This window comes from Convolutriloba macropyga, chromosome 14, assembly GCF_964194025.1.
Source record: "Convolutriloba macropyga chromosome 14, txConMacr16.3, whole genome shotgun sequence".
NCBI lineage: Eukaryota > Metazoa > Xenacoelomorpha > Acoela > Convolutidae > Convolutriloba > Convolutriloba macropyga.
This window is the reverse complement of record NC_134481.1, coordinates 44596928-44616343: the sequence shown is the minus strand read 5'-3', so window position 1 is coordinate 44616343 and position 19416 is coordinate 44596928. Positions and strand designations below refer to the sequence as shown.

General features: G+C 34.9%; 1 protein-coding gene across 1 annotated transcript in view; it reads left to right on the top strand.

Annotated features, from left to right (window-relative positions):
* LOC142352947 (uncharacterized) overlaps positions 1–19416 on the top strand; it is a 125850-nt gene that overhangs the window by 1269 nt on the left and 105165 nt on the right. The window contains exons 2-8 of the mRNA XM_075405104.1: positions 3377–3690; positions 4220–4316; positions 8324–8487; positions 8997–9063; positions 10113–10276; positions 10768–10834; positions 12430–12654. Of these exons, the coding sequence (XP_075261219.1) occupies positions 3377–3690; positions 4220–4316; positions 8324–8487; positions 8997–9063; positions 10113–10276; positions 10768–10834; positions 12430–12654 (1098 nt within the window). The remainder of the gene's footprint in view (positions 1–3376; positions 3691–4219; positions 4317–8323; positions 8488–8996; positions 9064–10112; positions 10277–10767; positions 10835–12429; positions 12655–19416) is intronic.

Sequence of the window (19416 nt, the reverse complement as noted above, 5' to 3'; positions counted from 1 at the left end):
CACTTAAATGTTGGCTGAGCTAGTTTTCCTATATGAAAATGGAATATTTCATTGAATTTTTTTCTTTGTTTTTTTTCCGTTGGCCATTTAAAGATGAAAAATGGTATTCAATGTTATTTCGAAAACAGTTTGTCTACAAGTAAGTTGCAACTTGGAGAAACTTTTCTTATCACCTTTTTTGCTCATTAAACCTCAGAACAGCTATTTCGTCTATTCTTTCTTTCCCTTGCCTAACTGTTTCTCTGTTCTAACATCATATGTTACACTCATTGGCAGTAAAAGTAGAATTCTTTATCTGGAATGTTTTTTCTTCTGTTAGAATGTTAATCATGTGTTCTACCTGTTTTTTAAAATCTTTTGTGAATCAAAATGTTTTTTTTTCAAAATTTATGGCCAAGTGTTTTTTTTTAACTAACACTTATTGATCTCTAGCACATTTCTGAAGTTCAGCTGTATGTGTTGTTTGCTATGTTGTCTTATCATTTAATTTTTTAAGGGTAGGTCTCATCGGTTGCTACTGAGGCATAAATAATCGTGAACTATACTTCAAGTTTTTGACTGGTGGATTTTTTTAGCTTTAACCCTATTTTTTTTAAAATGCACACTTTTGAGCTCTGCATCTATCTGTTGTTTATTTTATTATTATCAATGAATTTTATTAATAACATGTCTTATCGGATCCCTGCTAGGAGTAAACGAGTCTGATCCGTCGCTTGATATCATAACAGTGGTTTCGACTTTGACACTATTTTTTACAAAAAAGCTGGATTTTTAAGTTCTCCCTGTTTTGTTGTTTTTTTGTGTGTTCTGGTCGCATGATCTCAGTATTAACAGTTCTTATTGGCCTTCATGCAAGAAACATCTTTTTTTTCAATTTACCGGCTTCAATTTTTTGCTATTTTTTTTGATGACTTGGATATCATTTTTTAAAATTTATTTTTGTAAATTTTTAGTAACCGCCGTCAACCTCAACGGCTATTATTAAGGCGCTCTCCTCTTTTTTAATTCATTTTACCATTTGATCAGGTTTTTTACGACTCGAAGAGGAGTATTGATATTCTACAGTTTTTTAGCAGAAAGCAAATTTGTTCATGACTTGAATTTTGACTTCTTTCTATTCGAGCTTTTACCTCCGTTTTTGATTGTTGACTTCTGTTTTCGAACATTGGATTTTAACTATAGCTTAGTTTGTAATGTATAGCAATTGGTAACAGTCTGTAATTCAAGGTGAAGAGGTCAAAAATTTGATCCCATTTAACTACCTACCCCCCCCCCCCACCGACGTACCTACCTCCCCCTCGTACCTATCTACCTACCCCCCTCTAACCTACCTACCCCCCCCACCCACGTACCTACCAACCCCCCCACCCACCAGCACCTACTCACACCCCTGAACTGAAAAAATTTTAACGCTTTTTATGTTATTTTTGTCTAATATTTTTGTATTTTTGTTATTTCTAGTGTTTTTTTCGATATTCTACCGGCTATGTTTTTGTTATACGTAACTAACGATTTTCACGTTTGACTTATTTCACTCATTGTCTCAACCGAATGCATTTTAAATTCTTTCACTCATTGAATTACGTTATGTGGTGAATACGGTCAAAGTCAAAAGAGCAAAATCAAAAGAAAAAGGATGAACATATAAAGCATGGTCATTAGGTCACAATGCATTAGGTTATCAAAGTTAGGTAGCGATTGCTACCTGGCCTTAATATTATGCTTAGCAGCGTTCAGTTTAGAAGCTCAATGCAATTTTGGCATCTAATCGAATATGCAGAATTTTTTTCACCAAATAAGAGCACCTTGGCACTTAAAAAATTCTATCAGTTTCCATCTCAGTTCTTTTTACTTAATGAAACTTAGAAAAAAAGGACTGTAAATGTGTGGTTGGCTGAGCCGTAGTTCCAGATTGTGATATATAGTTAATGGTTTTGTACTTGGTTGCTGATTTTCAAAAATAAAAGGTACTGCTTTTTGGAAATAAAAGGTTGTTAATTTGTATTCCTGTTTTTCGCCAACTTTTGAGCTTTCAAAGTTATATGCTTTGTTGACTAACAGATTTTGATATTTCTGGAAAATTGTGAGGCTGAAGTGAATGGATATTTCAATCCCTTGGACTGTAATTCAGGACTTTCTGCTGTGTTTTTAGAGTTTGTTTTCTATTGGGGCGCTTTCTTTTTTTCAAGATCTTTTTACATGTTTTCAAGATTTTTGATTTATAGGCATATAGGGATTAATTTAGTCACTACATAACCAAAATGAGTGGTTATGCGGCAGAAATTTTTTCATCCTAATTTTAAAGTAGTGAGAAAACGCTGTTTGAACAAAAATTTGATTTCTTGCTAGTGGTTTTTTTGTTCAAATGCGGCAATTTGACCATGATTTTATTATGTATTCATTTTTTTGTAGTATTTTTGTTGAGTTCCTTTTTTTCAATACACTCATACTCCATTCTAGGTTTAGCTTTTTCTTTAGTCAATAAAAATTTGGGTCTTTTGCGTTTGTTCCCCCCAGCTTAGTGGACGAATTCTATTTGCACACCCTGGTCCTGCTCGTTTTATTATTGATAGCTTGCATTTGATCACGATTTGCTATTGTTGTTAAAAACAGCTGCTCAATGAATTTTGACACTCGGCAGATGACATTGCATGTAATATGTTTTATCGATTCTCCCCAACAATAAGCCAATGATGTTATCAAATGTTTAGCCAAATTTGACTTCGGTATTTCGGGAAATGGAGCTCTAAACTCTTACATCTTTTTGGGTTGCAATGTTTGTTTGGGGTTAACAATCAATTAACCCCATTCTTTCACTCTTTCAGCTTTTTGGTCTGTCAAATGCGGTAAAAATTACTTAAGAGTAATGGGGTAATGGAGAAAATACCCCTAAACTTTGACATCATTATACTCCCCTTGACAGACCAAAAAGATGTAAAATTTAGGGATTAATTTATCTTTTAACCCCTCAATCTTTTAATATTTCATCCCCCCTGATAGACCAAAACGATGTAAGAGTGGAGGCTTAATTTATCTTCTACCGCAGCGCATGCAGTCCAGCTGCATTTTCCTAAAAAATCCTCCCATTGCAACCCATTCATACATTGCAAATTTGGACAGGGGTAATTTCTCAAAAGTCCTCCCATTGCAGCCCCGCTCTTACATCATTTTGGCTACCAGAACAAATTACCCCTCGCTCTTTAATCAATTCCCCCCATAGACAAATTACCCCCCCCCCCCCACTCTTACAACAAAATGGGATGATTTTAGGGAGGAAATTCGACCCGGGAGGTCTTGCTGGTACATTTTGCTTCGTGGTAATCTATCTGTTTTGGTTATTTTGTATACATTTGTGCAGCAAACAACTGTTTTTCAGGCCGAGCAGCTGTCGACTCTCAACACTCCAAGAGCACTATCACGTAACGAGAGCCTCCATTCTCACAACAATCACCCACTGAGAGAGTCACGTGAATTGGGTCAAACCGACGACACTATCAACGCCCAATTGGAAGACAATCTTAATGAGCAGAATCAACTCAACGAACAGATTGATGAACTGACCAATCAGAACGCAGAGTTGACTGCTCAGTTGGCAGGAAAGGAGAAAGAGCAGAATGGATTGGCCAATCAGATTGATAGGCTTCAGTATGACTTGTCGAGGCTGAAGGAGGAGAAAGCTAAGCTGCTCGAGTAAGTGAAAAACAAAGAAATAATTTGAAATAAGTTTGAGTTTAACTTTAAAGAGGGAATTTGCAAAATCAATTCAGATTATAAGTATAATTCGAATTTAATAGCCAAATAAGAAATGGCCAAACCCGGAATCCTCATCATACAAAATTCTTAGTAGTCATACTAGGTCATATATGATTCATAGTAATGATACTAGGTCATATATGATTCCTAGTAATGATACTAGGTCATATATGATTTGTATGATTTCTTAGTAGTCATACAAGGATCATACAAAATATCAAACTTAAAGCTCAAAGGCTTAATTCATTACTCCCTAGCAACTGATACCAAGAAAACTCGATCAATGCAGCCATTCTTTAAGAATTTTTTTTTCTTTGTAATGATGCTAGGTCGCCACCAAAAAGTCTCTGTCCAGATTTTTGCATGCGTCTAGATTAGCATGCGTCCACGAATTTGACGCATGCTAATCTAGAGTTATGAGAAAGTTGACTAAATTGTAAAATAATTTCAAAATTTGTTTTTGCAGAGACTTGGCGGCAGAGAAGGCAGAAAAGAAAGAACTGTCTAAGAAAGTGGAGATTGAGAGACAGAACAGTGCTGACAAACTCATCACCGAAGATAAGGTATGTCTATTTGTATAAAGTCACACAACCTTTGATATCATGAAAAACGCTATATCATGCACGAATTTGATATCTCCCAAAATTTCAATTTTTTTTTTTAATTTTCAAATTTTCTGTGAAAATCTAATGAACAGACAAAAAGAAAAAACATTGTTCATACTAATTTAATCATCAAAAAGTAATTTCTTCTGAACGGTTTTAGTCTGATTATTATGTATCATAAAGGAACCCATATTTTACTATGTTTCAATACTGGTTTAGCAATTTAGAATTAGAATATAATGAATCAGTATTGTTTTACTATGACAATAGGGTCCGGGTATCATCTTCTAAAATACACCTCATATGCAAAGAAAATCACATGGTTTATGTTTTTACCTTAAACAAACATAAACCATGTGTACAAATATCCCCTTAATGGTAGAGTATACTCAACTATCTGCCATAAGTGTACCTTTTTGAATGGTCTGAAACAAAAGATGTAGTAAAAAATTGAGTCAATCGGTTTGTCATTTTAAGCGACGCTTCTATTGTTCTTTGTTTTTATATAACAGGCTTCACTTAATTTTTCTTCGAAACGGTAAAAATTTGCAAAATCAGAGGGCATAGTTAGGAGTGATGATTACCAACGCGTAAGATAGCCACAATCAGCAAGATCTCAATTGAGAGAAGTTTGTCTGATATTACTCGGGTATGTTTATCACTGCCTTTTAGAATTCAAAAAAATTTAATGGTACATGAAATTTTTTTATGTTCAAATTAGAGTAATGATTTTGGTCAAAACGAAACTGGAAGTTGAGTTAAAAAGCTAGTTTTTAATTGCTCTTGAACGAAGTTCATAGCAATTATTGTAAACGTGTGTTACTTTTTTTATGAAAATTTTTCTGATGCATTTTCAAGCGGCTGAATTTAATTGGCGGCAATTTAATACAAAGGGTCAAATGAAAAATGCGCCGAAACTGGCGCCATTTTTTACTTTAAATCTTATTAGTGGTATATGTCAACCTCTAATGTGGTTATTTGAAGCCCGCTATTGAACTTCTTGGTCCCATTTAGGCTCCCCCCCCCCCGACTGAAGCAGGCTGCAATTGATTAGAGCTCCCACTAATCGTTCGAGAGCAATTTTTCCGACGTTTGGCCGGTTTTGTTTACGAACAGTGAGAAAATGGGTTTGAATAAAATTCCGCTTTCCCAATGTTGGTGTTTTGTTCACATGCGGCAATTTGACGTCTACTGTTTCTCCAGTATTTTGATCAGGTTTTGATCTAGGGAGTTTTCAAAATTAATATTCACTCATTTACAGATTTAGTTTTTGTTCAGTCAATGAAAAATTCTTTTAAAAATTTGTGGTTCAACGCCAGGAATTGCATTTTATTGAATTTCAACACCAGGCTAAAGTGCATATAAAGTCTTTTAGTGAAATTAAAATACCTAATTGACATTGAGGTGGTATAAATAGAGCAACGTGCAAATATTAATGGCAATATATTTTGACTACAATTATTAAAAGATGCGCCACAAAAATTATCCACAACTGAAAAAAATGTGTACAAAATCTGTAAAAAAAAACCGAACGTTTGAAGAATCTCAGATCTGACCTTAAGATTCAAGGCAAATCCCATACTCAAAACATTGAGTTGAAACATCAAAAATAGAACTTGGTATGAATTTTGCAAAACAAAGCAGCGAAAATTTTATTCAGTTCACTTTAACTGGTAGTCACCAATGAAGAAATTTTGAAAAATATTTCAGTTAACACTGAAGATCAAGAAGTCCCAAATGTCCACAGTTTTGATCGTTCAAAGGATAACAAAACTTAGTCTATTTAAAATAACAAACTCCTAATTTATATCTGCATTTTTTAACTAATTTATCCGGTTAACGTTGGCAGTAAAATTTCAATTGTCCTTAAAAAGCAGCTGTCCTTAAAATTTTTAAAAACAGTTGTTTTGTTGGTTAAATTTTATTCTATTATCTTCGACCAGATTCAAGCAACGACAACGTTGGTAAGAACGCTGAATAGTTGGATTTTAAACTGAACAAAAATCTACCTGTTTTTAGTCTAAAGTGTTTTGAACTGACATTTTTACAAAAAGTTTGAGCCCTCCAAGCAGCCTCAAAGCAACTCCCTGTACACAATTGAGAATTTTTTCATTGAAGCATGCCCAAAAACCAAGAAAGATTTTCATCGGTTATCTCCTGTGGTACGTGCAAAATTGGTTCCGGCTCATTTTTCCAACTTTTACATTTACAGAATTTTCCGACGGCGATGCCCAGAATTTGGCAATTGTTATTCTCTTACACTGCTGAAGACATGTCGGCCTATACCTTGATAATCAAATTGATATTTCTACTGACCACTACCATATGTGCTGATCAGCAACTCGTAGCAGTAACCAACTGTTTATAACAAAATTTGCTCTTAAAATGCTGTTTCGCACCATTATTAAGATTTTAGATATTTTAGTCTGCTGACCTCACAGACGTTTTCTATTTGGATTTGTTTAATCTGATTGATAACTGTTTTCCGAATCAGTAATTGTCTTTTTTCAGTGGCCATATCAGATTTTACCTGCTTTATCCACTCCAATCTATATTTATATTTTCTTTAAACGAGCTACTTTCGCTGGTTCGAAATTTTCGGGTTTCACCTTTCATCTATGAAATGAGCCCCCATTTTTTTGAAAAGAATTTTTAATGTTCTCCTATTGAATTAGCACAAACGTTTGCTGTTAATTCCTCTCGAAAGAGTGTTAAGAGCAATCATATTATTCCTGTTGGTCTTATTCATTGAAAGTAATCGTGCTACCAATTTTTAGTTTTACTGTTTACCAGCCAGACCAGCACATTTCCTGATTTTTGTCTTGAGGAACGGGTTGAACTGGTAAATCACAAGCGTGAAGAATTTAGCAGTTCTTTAAAATTCTAACTAGTCTTACTACAGCTCCCTCGCCATTCTTTTGAGAACAATTTGTCCAACCTTAGTCGGTTATGTTCTATTAAATTGTTCTGTAAATCTATTGTTCATGGTGAGTGGATGTCAGGAAAAGTTACACAATTTCATTTTACCCAATGCAATTTCATCCAATATTGGTTTGCTCAACTTGCCATTGTACCCAATACCATTTTACACAATGCCAACTTTAATTTACCCTACTGTTAAAATTACCAGAACGACTATATAATTAAATGCCCGTGGGACTTGATATGAAACTATCACAACCGAACATGGGATTATAGATTGCTATATAAATAAATGGCCCGTGGGACTTGATATGAAACAACAACGACGAAAGATTGATTTAATGAACGAAAAGTTCAAAGAACATTGGGTAAGTTGACATTGGGTAAAATGGCCCATTGGGTAAAATGGCATTAAAATAGAATTGGACAAATTAGAAATGGGTAAATTTTCACGTAAACGGTGAGTTATGTACTTTACAAGTCACGAAATTTTAATTACCCAAGTAATCGTTTGGTTTACGTTTTCAGTATGCATTTGGTGTAATTGGTAAGATTTTACGGCCTATTTTGGTACGCATTAGCAGAAATTCGGGCTTTTCGACGCGATTTGGCCACTATACTGCCCTGCAACGTAATTTTTTATTCCACTTTCTGTCAAAGCGAGTGACTGTTTTCAAGTGACTGTTCTTCTTTTCGTTGAAAAAGCAAAAATGCAAAAATGTTTTTCAAGTTTCTGATTTCTTACATCTTTCTGTTCAGCACATTATATCCTTTGCAAGCCCTACTTTTAATTTTTATTCCCCCCCCCCCCCCCAAACCCTTTTCACCCCCATTCCCCGAAACAAGTTCACAAAGTTATTTGAGGTTATTGGGTCGGCCGATCACCCCTGATTTTATTGTTTTTTGTTCGTACAGTGAATCTATGTGAAATAGAGCTCTCAGATATATTGAGTAAATTTCAGATTTTGACCTCAAATGCACTGGCGGAGAGAACAAACAACTGTTTAATTTTCTAATTTCATCTCTTTTTGTTCATTTTACAGCTTGAGACGCTGCGTGAACAACTGGCCCAGAAGGGTGAGCTGGTGGCCAAATTGGAGAGTGAGATTGAGAATAAAGGTGAACAGATTGAACAACTAAGGTCACAACTACATCAGAGTCAGTTGGAGAATGCCCGCATTGCATCAGACCTCAAACATGCACAACAGTCAGTATCAAAGTATAGCTAGATGCATCAAAGCCAACCCCCCCCCCCCCCCCCCCCTCCCTCCTCATCAAATGTTGTATGAGCAGGAGGTAATCATTTAAATGGGGGGGGGGGGGGGGGGGGAGGGGGTAAACTTATGTAAAATAGGTGTGTGTGTGTGGGGGAGGAAACCACAAAAAGCTATTGCATGATGGTGAATAAAAAACGAGAAAACGAGAAAAAGACCTGTTTTTTTTTTGCAAAAAAAATAATGGCGAATGTTCTTCGCAATTATCAGAAAACAACTAAATTTTTGGCTGCGTAAAACAGTGTTAATTTTTGGCTGCGTACTCAATCATAGGACATCTGCGAAAGTAAACAATTTTTAAAAAGAGAAGCTGATAAATTAAATCGAAAGAATGGAATAGGCAGCAGCTTATCAGGAAAATTAAAGAAAAAGTTCGAAGAAAAAAATTTTGAAAGAAAGTGTTGCAAGATAAACACAACAACTAAGTGTTTGTTTTGTTCAGGATGGGCAGCAGTGAGAAGGGAAAAGTGGATGAGATGTTGGAGTCACTCAAAGCTGAGAAGGTGGAGGTATGTAGTAAAACACAATTAATAACAATTCACACGTGATTGAGAACATTAAATAACTTTTCAGGGTTTTTCAATTTAGTTCATTCAGGTCCAATCAGGGTCCTTTTCAATCTTTGCCTACATTTTTGGGTATATCTGGTATATACATACACGCATATATTAATTTGATATTTACAGATTTTTTTTTCAAATTCGCTTATATAGGTTGAAGTGCTTTGGCGGCTGTTCTTTGTTTTACATTGATGTTGCTGTAAAAATGTTCTTCTTCGGGTCATTAGTAACTATAAATATCTATAATATCTAAATATCCTAATAATACTATCTAAAATTTATCTAAGCTACAGACCCTGAATTAAATTGCGCCGCCTGTCATTTGAGAGCAATTTTTCCGATGTTAGTCGCTTTATGTTTTTAATAGTCAAATAAAATTTATTTCGCTTCTTCGTGCGCCACAGTTTGTTCAACATTCTACATGAATGCTTTATTACTTCTCTTGACTATTTTTGTTCTTCGCTTTTTCTACTCAAAGTGCTTTTAAACAGCAGTTAGTTGCTCATCAAAGCCATCTAAATTGAGTAGAGCCATTTCTGAAAACGAAATCAATATCAGAAACGGTTAAACCCATAGAGCACAGTTTCAGATGCGCGCTTCTTGAACTTTGTTCTAATAGGTCATAGTTACCATCTATAAGGCTAATAATTGGTATTGATAGTAGCCCCTGTATCCCCTCTTGGAGTGTGCCTATCTACAGAATGACATCAAAATAGTTTGCACTTTAGAATATTTTAAAAAAATTTTCTTTTTTTATTTTGATTTTTCAATTCCAATCGGGTTGTGGGAACCAATGACGCTTATTTTTCCGCAATTTACCGGGTATGTTTCGTTCTTTTGACATTTTCGGGAAGTTCAATGCGTTGCTCTAAGCATGGCTATCTATAGTAGTTTTTGAAATGTAAATGATATCATTTGATTAATTGCCCCCGAAGGAAGTTTGCAGCAATTATTGTTAACGCGTTGGTTTATTTCATCTCTTTTTGTTCATTTTACAGCTTGAGACGCTGCGTGAACAACTGGCCCAGAAGGGTGAGCTGGTGGCCAAATTGGAGAGTGAGATTGAGAATAAAGGTGAACAGATTGAACAACTAAGGTCACAACTACATCAGAGTCAGTTGGAGAATGCCCGCATTGCATCAGACCTCAAACATGCACAACAGTCAGTATCAAAGTATAGCTAGATGCATCAAAGCCAACCCCCCCCCACCTCCCTCCTCATCAAATGTTGTATGAGCAGGAGGTAATCATTTAAATGGGGGGGGGGAGGGGGTAAACTTATGTAAAATAGGTGTGTGTGTGTGGGGGAGGAAACCACAAAAAGCTATTGCATGATGGTGAATAAAAAACGAGAAAACGAGAAAAAGACCTGTTTTTTTTTTGCAAAAAAAATAATGGCGAATGTTCTTCGCAATTATCAGAAAACAACTAAATTTTTGGCTGCGTAAAACAGTGTTAATTTTTGGCTGCGTACTCAATCATAGGACATCTGCGAAAGTAAACAATTTTTAAAAAGAGAAGCTGATAAATTAAATCGAAAGAATGGAATAGGCAGCAGCTTATCAGGAAAATTAAAGAAAAAGTTCGAAGAAAAAAATTTTGAAAGAAAGTGTTGCAAGATAAACACAACAACTAAGTGTTTGTTTTGTTCAGGATGGGCAGCAGTGAGAAGGGAAAAGTGGATGAGATGTTGGAGTCACTCAAAGCTGAGAAGGTGGAGGTATGTAGTAAAACACAATTAATAACAATTCACACGTGATTGAGAACATTAAATAACTTTTCAGGGTTTTTCAATTTAGTTCATTCAGGTCCAATCAGGGTCCTTTTCAATCTTTGCCTACATTTTTGGGTATATCTGGTATATACATACACGCATATATTAATTTGATATTTACAGATTTTTTTTTCAAATTCGCTTATATAGGTTGAAGTGCTTTGGCGGCTGTTCTTTGTTTTACATTGATGTTGCTGTAAAAATGTTCTTCTTCGGGTCATTAGTAACTATAAATATCTATAATATCTAAATATCCTAATAATACTATCTAAAATTTATCTAAGCTACAGACCCTGAATTAAATTGCGCCGCCTGTCATTTGAGAGCAATTTTTCCGATGTTAGTCGCTTTATGTTTTTAATAGTCAAATAAAATTTATTTCGCTTCTTCGTGCGCCACAGTTTGTTCAACATTCTAAATGAATGCTTTATTACTTCTCTTGACTATTTTTGTTCTTCGCTTTTTCTACTCAAAGTGCTTTTAAACAGCAGTTAGTTGCTCATCAAAGCCATCTAAATTGAGCAGAGCCATTTCTGAAAACGAAATCAATATCAGAAACGGTTAAACCCATAGAGCACAGTTTCAGATGCGCGCTTCTTGAACTTTGTTCTAATAGGTCATAGTTACCATCTATAAGGCTAATAATTGGTATTGATACTAGCCCCTGTATCCCCTCTTGGAGTGTGCCTATCTACAGAATGACATCAAAATAGTTTGCACTTTAGAATATTTTTGAAAAAATTTTCTTTTTTTATTTTGATTTTTCAATTCCAATCGGGTTGTGGGAACCAATGACGCTTATTTTTCCGCAATTTACCGGGTATGTTTCGTTCTTTTGACATTTTCGGGAAGTTCAATGCGTTGCTCTAAGCATGGCTATCTATAGTAGTTTTTGAAATGTAAATGATATCATTTGATTAATTGCCCCCGAAGGAAGTTTGCAGCAATTATTGTTAACGCATTGGTTTATTATGCAAAATTTTCACGTGACCGATTTGATTTTTCCGGTAACTTCTGCGCCCTTGACTTTTTCGTTTTGCTTGATTTAGAATTCTCTCTCATGCAAAATGTTAAGCAGCTAAACTCAAGCGGCGGCAGTTCGCTAATTAAAGTTAAATGAAAAGTGCGTCAAAATTGTTGTATTTTTTTATTTTAACTTTTTCCAGTTTCTAAAGTCCGTTGAAGCCTCCCATAGTGATTTTAGTTAACCCACCCCCCCCCCCGACTGAAGCAGGCTGCAATAGGTTACAGCTCCCACAAGTCGTTCGAGAGCCATTCTTCCGACGCTAGTTGGTTATCTTCAAAGTGTTCTGCGACAAATAATATATCGAAGTATCAATTTTGCTGCGGACACTCACGTATCAAATTTCGAGTTAATCTTTCATTTGAAAAAAATCAATGCACTTTATAAATTAATTTGAAATATGGAAAAACCATGGAAAAACAGCACTGGACTCCTCAGTTGTGGAAGAATCTTTGATTTTTTTGTTACATTTTTTCAAATTTCGAAAGTGACCAAAAATGTGAAACTCGGATTTCAGCTACAAAACCAGCTTAAAGAGCGAACTGATTCATTCAACGAGAAAGAACAACAGTCGAAAGACGAGAGAGACAGACTGGCTTCTGAACTGGCACAGTCGGTGGCGGAGTACAAGAGGGATCTGGCGATAGCAGAGGCCAGACTGCAGGACAGTGAGGAGCTTAAGAAGATGGGCGGGAAGGAGGTTGAGCAGCTGAAGGCCGAGGTCGATTCTCTCAGACAACAGGTTGGCAGTTTACAATTACGGATCCCCAATTATGACCCCAATTGTTTATCGTTTTTTAGCTAGATGCTATGGAAAACAAGTGGAAGGGGGTGAGCATTGAGGTTTAATGTCCACCCGGCTGCCGCGGAGAGAAAACAGAAAAGATAAATTTACAATTAAGCCAGACAATATTGGGATGTTTTTTCTCCCTCTGTGGGATATGATTACATCAGAAGTATTTTAACACCTAATAATTGCTTTAAAACTTATATTGAAGCAATTATATTAGTTGTGTATGTCTTTTTTATGCCAAATTTTTGCTTGACCATTTTTTTCTAGAATATTCTATCGCTTGAGCGATTTGACTTTTTCTCAAAAGAATCGAGATAAACTGGTCTCTGTTTCCCTATGTATTTAATAGCCGCGTCCTCAACTCCAGGCGGCTATTATAGCGCTCCTAAATTTTTTACAATTCAAAGAATTTGAATTGTATTGGTGCGCTGTGTTTTTTTAAGATGTGTTCACACGTTTTTCAATGACTTTGATCTTTCAAAACAGGATAAACAGGTAAAGCCCAGCGGGCATTAAGTTTCATTAGCTTATAGTGTTGCAGCTGCTGGGATGGCTTTAATTTAAGGTTAAAAGGTCATTTTTAGGAGTTATTGGGTTCAAAATGGTGCAATTTTTCATGTTTTTGTGATTTTTTGTTTTGATTAGTCTTAAGTTGAAGTTTTTAAAAATTGATGAAGGCCTTTTTGGAGACAAAATTGCTTGTTATGACCACTTTATGAGCTATATGTTTTAGTACTACAAACACAAACACGCAAAATGATACTAATTTTTGCAATTTTTTTCAGGTGTTTTGAAAATTTTTGTCGTTTTTTGAGTTCTTTAGCCTTAGGTGTCAAGAAACCTCTTCTGGGGTTTGATAAAGGGTTTGATGATAGATTAATTGATAGTTTTTAGTGGTAATTGAATGGTTTTCATGTTTTTGCCATGATGAATTTTAGCATTTTTTGACAAAGCTTGCAATCTTTTTCATATTTTTTCATATTTATTGTCATTATTCAAGTTGTTTGAGTCCCAGGGTCCAGAAAAGCTCATCAGGGTTTGGTTAATAAGTTATTTTTAGTGGCCATGGAATAGGTTTCAACTTTTGAATATCACAAATTTTAGCAATTTTTTCGAGAAAATTCGCGTTTTTTCAGGTTTTTTGAAAATGTTTGTAATTTTTTCGGTTTTTCCACCTTCAGGGACCAGTCAATTTCCTTTGAGTCTTGTCAATAGGTTTGTGCATAGTTTTTAGTAGCAATGAAATGGTTTTTAACATTTTAATGTCTCGAATTTTTGCATTTCTTTGAAAAAATATGCAATTTTTTTAAGGCTTCCTAAGGTTTTTTGTCAGTTTTTGATATTCGTCCATTCTCAAGTGCGAGACAACATATTCCACGTTCTGATAAAAAGTTGGTGCATGGTTTTTAGTTTCAATGGATTTGTTTTCAACAGTTTAACCTTTGGACTTTTAGAAGTCTTTTGATAAAATTTGCAATTTTTCAAGTTTTCTCAAAACACTTGTATTTTATTTGCATTTTTCTTGCCTCAGTAGCCAGGTAATCTCATCCAGAGTTTGATAGTTTGTTTTTAAAAAGATGCTAGAGGCCAAATGAATGGCTTTCAACATTTTAATAGAACGAATTTCTTTTTTATTGAAGTTTGGAACTTTTTTTAAAAATAATTGCCTATCGATCTATGAGTCAATGAGTTTCTTAAAGCTTGAAATTGGGTTAATGGATAGCCTCTGGAGACACGGAAAAGATTCTGAAGATATTTATATCACAATTTTCGGCAACATTTCCTTATCATTTTCTATTGATTTCTTTTTCTAAATTTTTTGTTCATTTTCGAGTTAACCGATCTTCAACGGCCAATGAAAATTTTTCAGTTCATGCAGATATAATACTTGACCGATTTCAGAAACAAAAATTGGTTTTGAACATATTTTCGAAATAAGTATTTTTAAAGGAAAAAATTTCGCCGCAGGTTTAAAAGCTTCAAGAGTTTTAGCAATAAGTATATTTTTGTTTTGTTTTGATTCTTTTAGTTTCTCAATTTTTTGAGATGATTTTGTTTGTGTTCTGGCTGGCATTGTTCAATTGACCTTCTCGTCAGGTAGAGTACGTCTGAGTTTTTCATTCATTTTTTTGAATTGTATTTCAGGACTTGTCCTGCTATGTTTTTTACTTCGTCTAACAGATTTTTGTTTCGTCTTACCTTGACTTCTTGGAATTGACTTTCTCAATGACTTACCTCACTCAAAAAAATGACTTCTGATCGCACTTATGGAACTTTAAGCTTTATGAACATTTACTTGTTAAAGGTCAATAGTGTGCATCTAAGTTGTGCCAAACATATATGCCCTAATTCTTGATTATTAGAGTCTTGAGTTTTTGATTTTGAATATTAATTTCGGGATGTTCTCCGTTTGTGCCCCCAGTACGTTATGCGCCCCCCAGTTACAGAGCACGTGCCTTTACATAGTTAATCATTATGTAAAAATTATTGCACATGCATCTGAGGGCTGCAAATAATATGCGCCCACTAAGCTGATGGGGCACAAACGGAAAAGATCCTAATTTTGAAAAGCCCTATTACGGCTTTCTCCTTAGAGCTTATGTGTCTCATAAAAATGACAGTCCAAAGCTAATCCAAAAATTCTAGTGCTAGTGGTCTATTAAATGACTGGTGGTCGATCTGTCTATCTAATCTCTTTAGTTGTTTCAATTCATGGAAGGCCCCAAGCGTCTATCGCGGCTATTTTCCGGCAATATGCCGGCTGTGTTTTTCATAGAGCTTTAGTGCTAAATTTACTGTTCAAAAAAGCCCATGGGAAGGCAGAATTTTATGGTATGAAGGACAGTTTTGTCTTTTGGTAGGCTTCCAACCCCCCCCCCCCCCCCCCCTCCGCAACTATCCGCCCCCACAAATTTCCCACTTCATCTATGAATTTCCCACTTCATCTAATTACCCTTCACGTTTCTGCAGCATATATATGTATATATATATATATATATATATATATATATATATATATATATATATATATATATATATATACATATATATATATATATATATCAAGTGCAGTTGGCCTTCCCAACCTTAAACTAGCGATACCCAAAACCAGGCCGTTCGTAACCTAACGTTCGTGAGCAATCGTTCCATTAGTCTACGTTAACCAGACTTATTTCAACCTGTTTTACAGCTGCGAAGTCATAAGCTAAGCGGAGCAAAATTACAGTGCCCTTGGTTTTCTACTTTTCATAGAATTTGATCTGTATTGGGGCGTTGTTTTTTTTTAAGATCTGATCACACTTTTTCAAGACTTTTGAAATCAATTTGGAGTAGTGATTTTTGTCAGGTCGAAACAGGATGTGGAGCAACAAAGCGAGTGGTTTTGCGGCGTCAAATTCTTTTGATCTATTTTTAAATTAGATTGAAAAATTGAAAAGAAGTCAGAAGTCAGCTGCGTGTAAACTTTGATACTGAATTGATAAATTTTGATACTCCCTTCTGAACACTAAAAAATACTGAACGACAAGCCGGACTCAACATTAAATATACGGAGTGAAGAACTTCTTTTCTTTTCGTTTTTTCTCAAGCTACAGTATATAACTACTGGGTATTCTAGTTATCAGTGTATGGGTGCTGTCTCTATCCAACTACTGGTGTCACCGTTGCGATCCCCCAAGACAGTTTTGTTTTTTTTTGATAACTTTATCGCAATTTTTTTGAACGCCAATTTATCTGACTTTGGGTATTCTATACACATAAATTGGGCTGTATTCCATCTCGTCATCGAGTGAGACCAAACCATTTACATCACATAATCTTTAATTCTTTTTCAGGTACAATTTTCCCCCCAATTTCTTTAAAAAATGATGCTGTAATTTTTGTTATTATTCAACTAAAAGCTATACAAGATCATCATAAAAAATAGTTATTTAAAAAAAGTCCTTGAAAAATATAACAAAGAGGAACTAATTGCGAAACTTCTAGAAACGAGTGAAAAAATAAATGAGAAGGATAGAATCATAAAATCTCTAGAAAGCAATTTGGCACAGTACGAATTGCAGAAACAGACAATTACTTACCAGAAAGAGACAATAAAATGTCTGGAGAAAGATGTTGAATACTTCAAAGAACAGACATCCAAATTCATTGATAATTTGCTAGAAAAGCAGGATAATTCGCGTTTATTAAAAATATTGAAACACCAGATAAAAATTATTATCCGAAAGTGATACCGCGCTTTGCAAAGCAGCTCTTAATATCAGATAGCACATACCGCAAAATCAATCAACAAGACATCTTGCAGCAAACGGCAATACATTCATATTCTTCAGCAACAATTAAAGATATCGGAAATGTTGTTGAAACATATTCTCCTGGGGCTAAGACGGAGACTTTAGTACTACACGCTGGACATAATTCAATTGATAAAGGTTTATCTGGACAAGATGTGCAATGCAAATGAAAGATGCAGTTGATAAGTGCATGAAAAAGTTGAAACCACACCGTGTAGCTGTCTGCAAAATTTCACCTGTCAAGGACGGCTGTTATTGTCGAAATAGTAATAATGAGGCAATTACAAAGTTTAATGAGCAATTTGAAATGGTATGTCTGGAACTGGATGGTCTTTATCCGTGGTCAAAAGTTGAATGTCGTGACAATGCTCTGACAGATAATGATATTTCTTATGACGGGGTTCACCCAAATACACGCGCACGTGATGTCATTTCTCACTCACTCTCTCTCTCTCTCTCTCTCTCTCTCTCTCTCTCTCTAGCAAAGGTTTTGTTTATTTGCGTTTTTTGATTTTGATCATACGTGACTTACTTCACTCAAAAAATGACTTTTGCACTTCAAAACTTAAGTTTAATTTGAAATAGTTTGAGGACAACGGAATTTATATGTGCAGTATGTTTTTTACCTATTTTTTTGAGCGGCGCTGATTTTTTTTCACTTTAGACCCGTATCTGTTTTTATCTCTAATAAACGGCACAAAAATCTATTCATTCGCAGCTGTTCCGGCAATCTGTCGGCTATGTTGAAAGGATATCAATGAGTTTGTGTTTTGTCATATTTGTTGTTATTTTCATTTTCATGTCATTTAGATTCATCAAAGACAGTTCCCATTGGTTTATAATAGAGGTAAAACTTGTTTATATAGAACTAGTGTATATCTTTTGTTCTTCTGGTTTGACAATAAGAACTTGCTTTTTATCTGTTTTTTTGTAATTTTTGGTTCTCTTTGGTTTTCCCTGGCCTTAAAACCTACAAGTTTTTGTTCTTTTTTCTATGCCCAATGCTATGAGGACTGTGATTTGTTTCCTGTTTGATTGTTAAGGGTTTTGATAACTTTTGACACCTCTGATGTTTTTTCTCTTTTGAAGACTTCCTATTTTTTTTGTTTAATTTCATGCTCATATAGTTTTAAGCTTAATTTTAAAATTTTTTGTTTTTTTACGGATGGTTAAAGTGTTATTTTGTTCGGTTCTTTGAAATTTGATTTACTACTTCTCCTTCTCTAAGTAGACAAACAATAATTTGTTACGCTTTACCTTAGTTCACAGCTTATCAGTATTATTCGTAAATTTTTAAAAAATTTTGCTAGGCTAGTTTTGTTCTTCTCTCATTTTTCTCCGATTGCTTTAAAACAGCAGTTGTCCAGCAAAACGTTCTAAAATGAACGGAGTTCATATCGAAAAGCGATGTGAAAAAATTAGGATAATCCCATAAAACCAAGTTTTAGATGCTCGGTGTTTGATCTTGTTCTCATTGGTCATATTTATAGGGTATTATATTCATTGGTAGCAATGTTAGTCTTTGCTTCGTCTCTTTAAGGAATAGGAATCCATTTTACGAACCCATTCAAGATAGCTCGCACTTCAAATCAGATTTTTGCAAGATTACACTTTTTTCTAATTCAACAAAAATACTTTATTTTTCTATTATGAAGTAGCATGAAACGATCATAAAAACAGGGGAATAGTTTAAAATCAGTCATTGTGATTTATCTTTTAACTTTACAAAAGTAGGAAGTTAAATGGGTTTTTTTTGCCCCTTCAAAAAATGGTACACTCGTTTTTTGTACGTGGATAGAATTAGTAAATAAATACTGTCTCAAGAGAGTGGGGGGTTATCCTACGATACTTTAACATGGGATAATAGGGGGTTATCCTAGACGGAAAGGGATTAACATTCAATCTTTACCACATGTGATTATGTAAGACTATTTCCAAGGCGGCAAACTTGTTTTCGGTCAAACAGCCAACTTTGTTTTTTAAATTCAATTTCGTTCCGATAAGAGCTGCAAGTGATTAATTTATTGAAACGTATTTTAGCACCCACAAACACAAAATTTACACGGTTCAAAAGGCGCAATTTAGGTAGTTAGCGACAAGTTTATTGTCTTCGTGCAACTTTAAATGCTGGATCTTCTTCATAATGGCTACTACTTTCACACCACTCATTAGCTTCATAATTAATGAATGGGTTTGGGGATGTGGAGCTGGAGCTGGTGGTAGCATCAAAGTCTACAATATCATCGCTATCAATATCGTCCTCGTTAATAATACTTGTCATTGTGAATCCCGGGTCAGGTGTTTCACATTCTTCCGGGTTTTCACTTATTGTTGTATCCCACACAACAAAACTATTATTATGGTCCAGGTTTTGACTCAAATCTAGGAGAAGGTGAGCATATTTTTCCACATTTTCGTT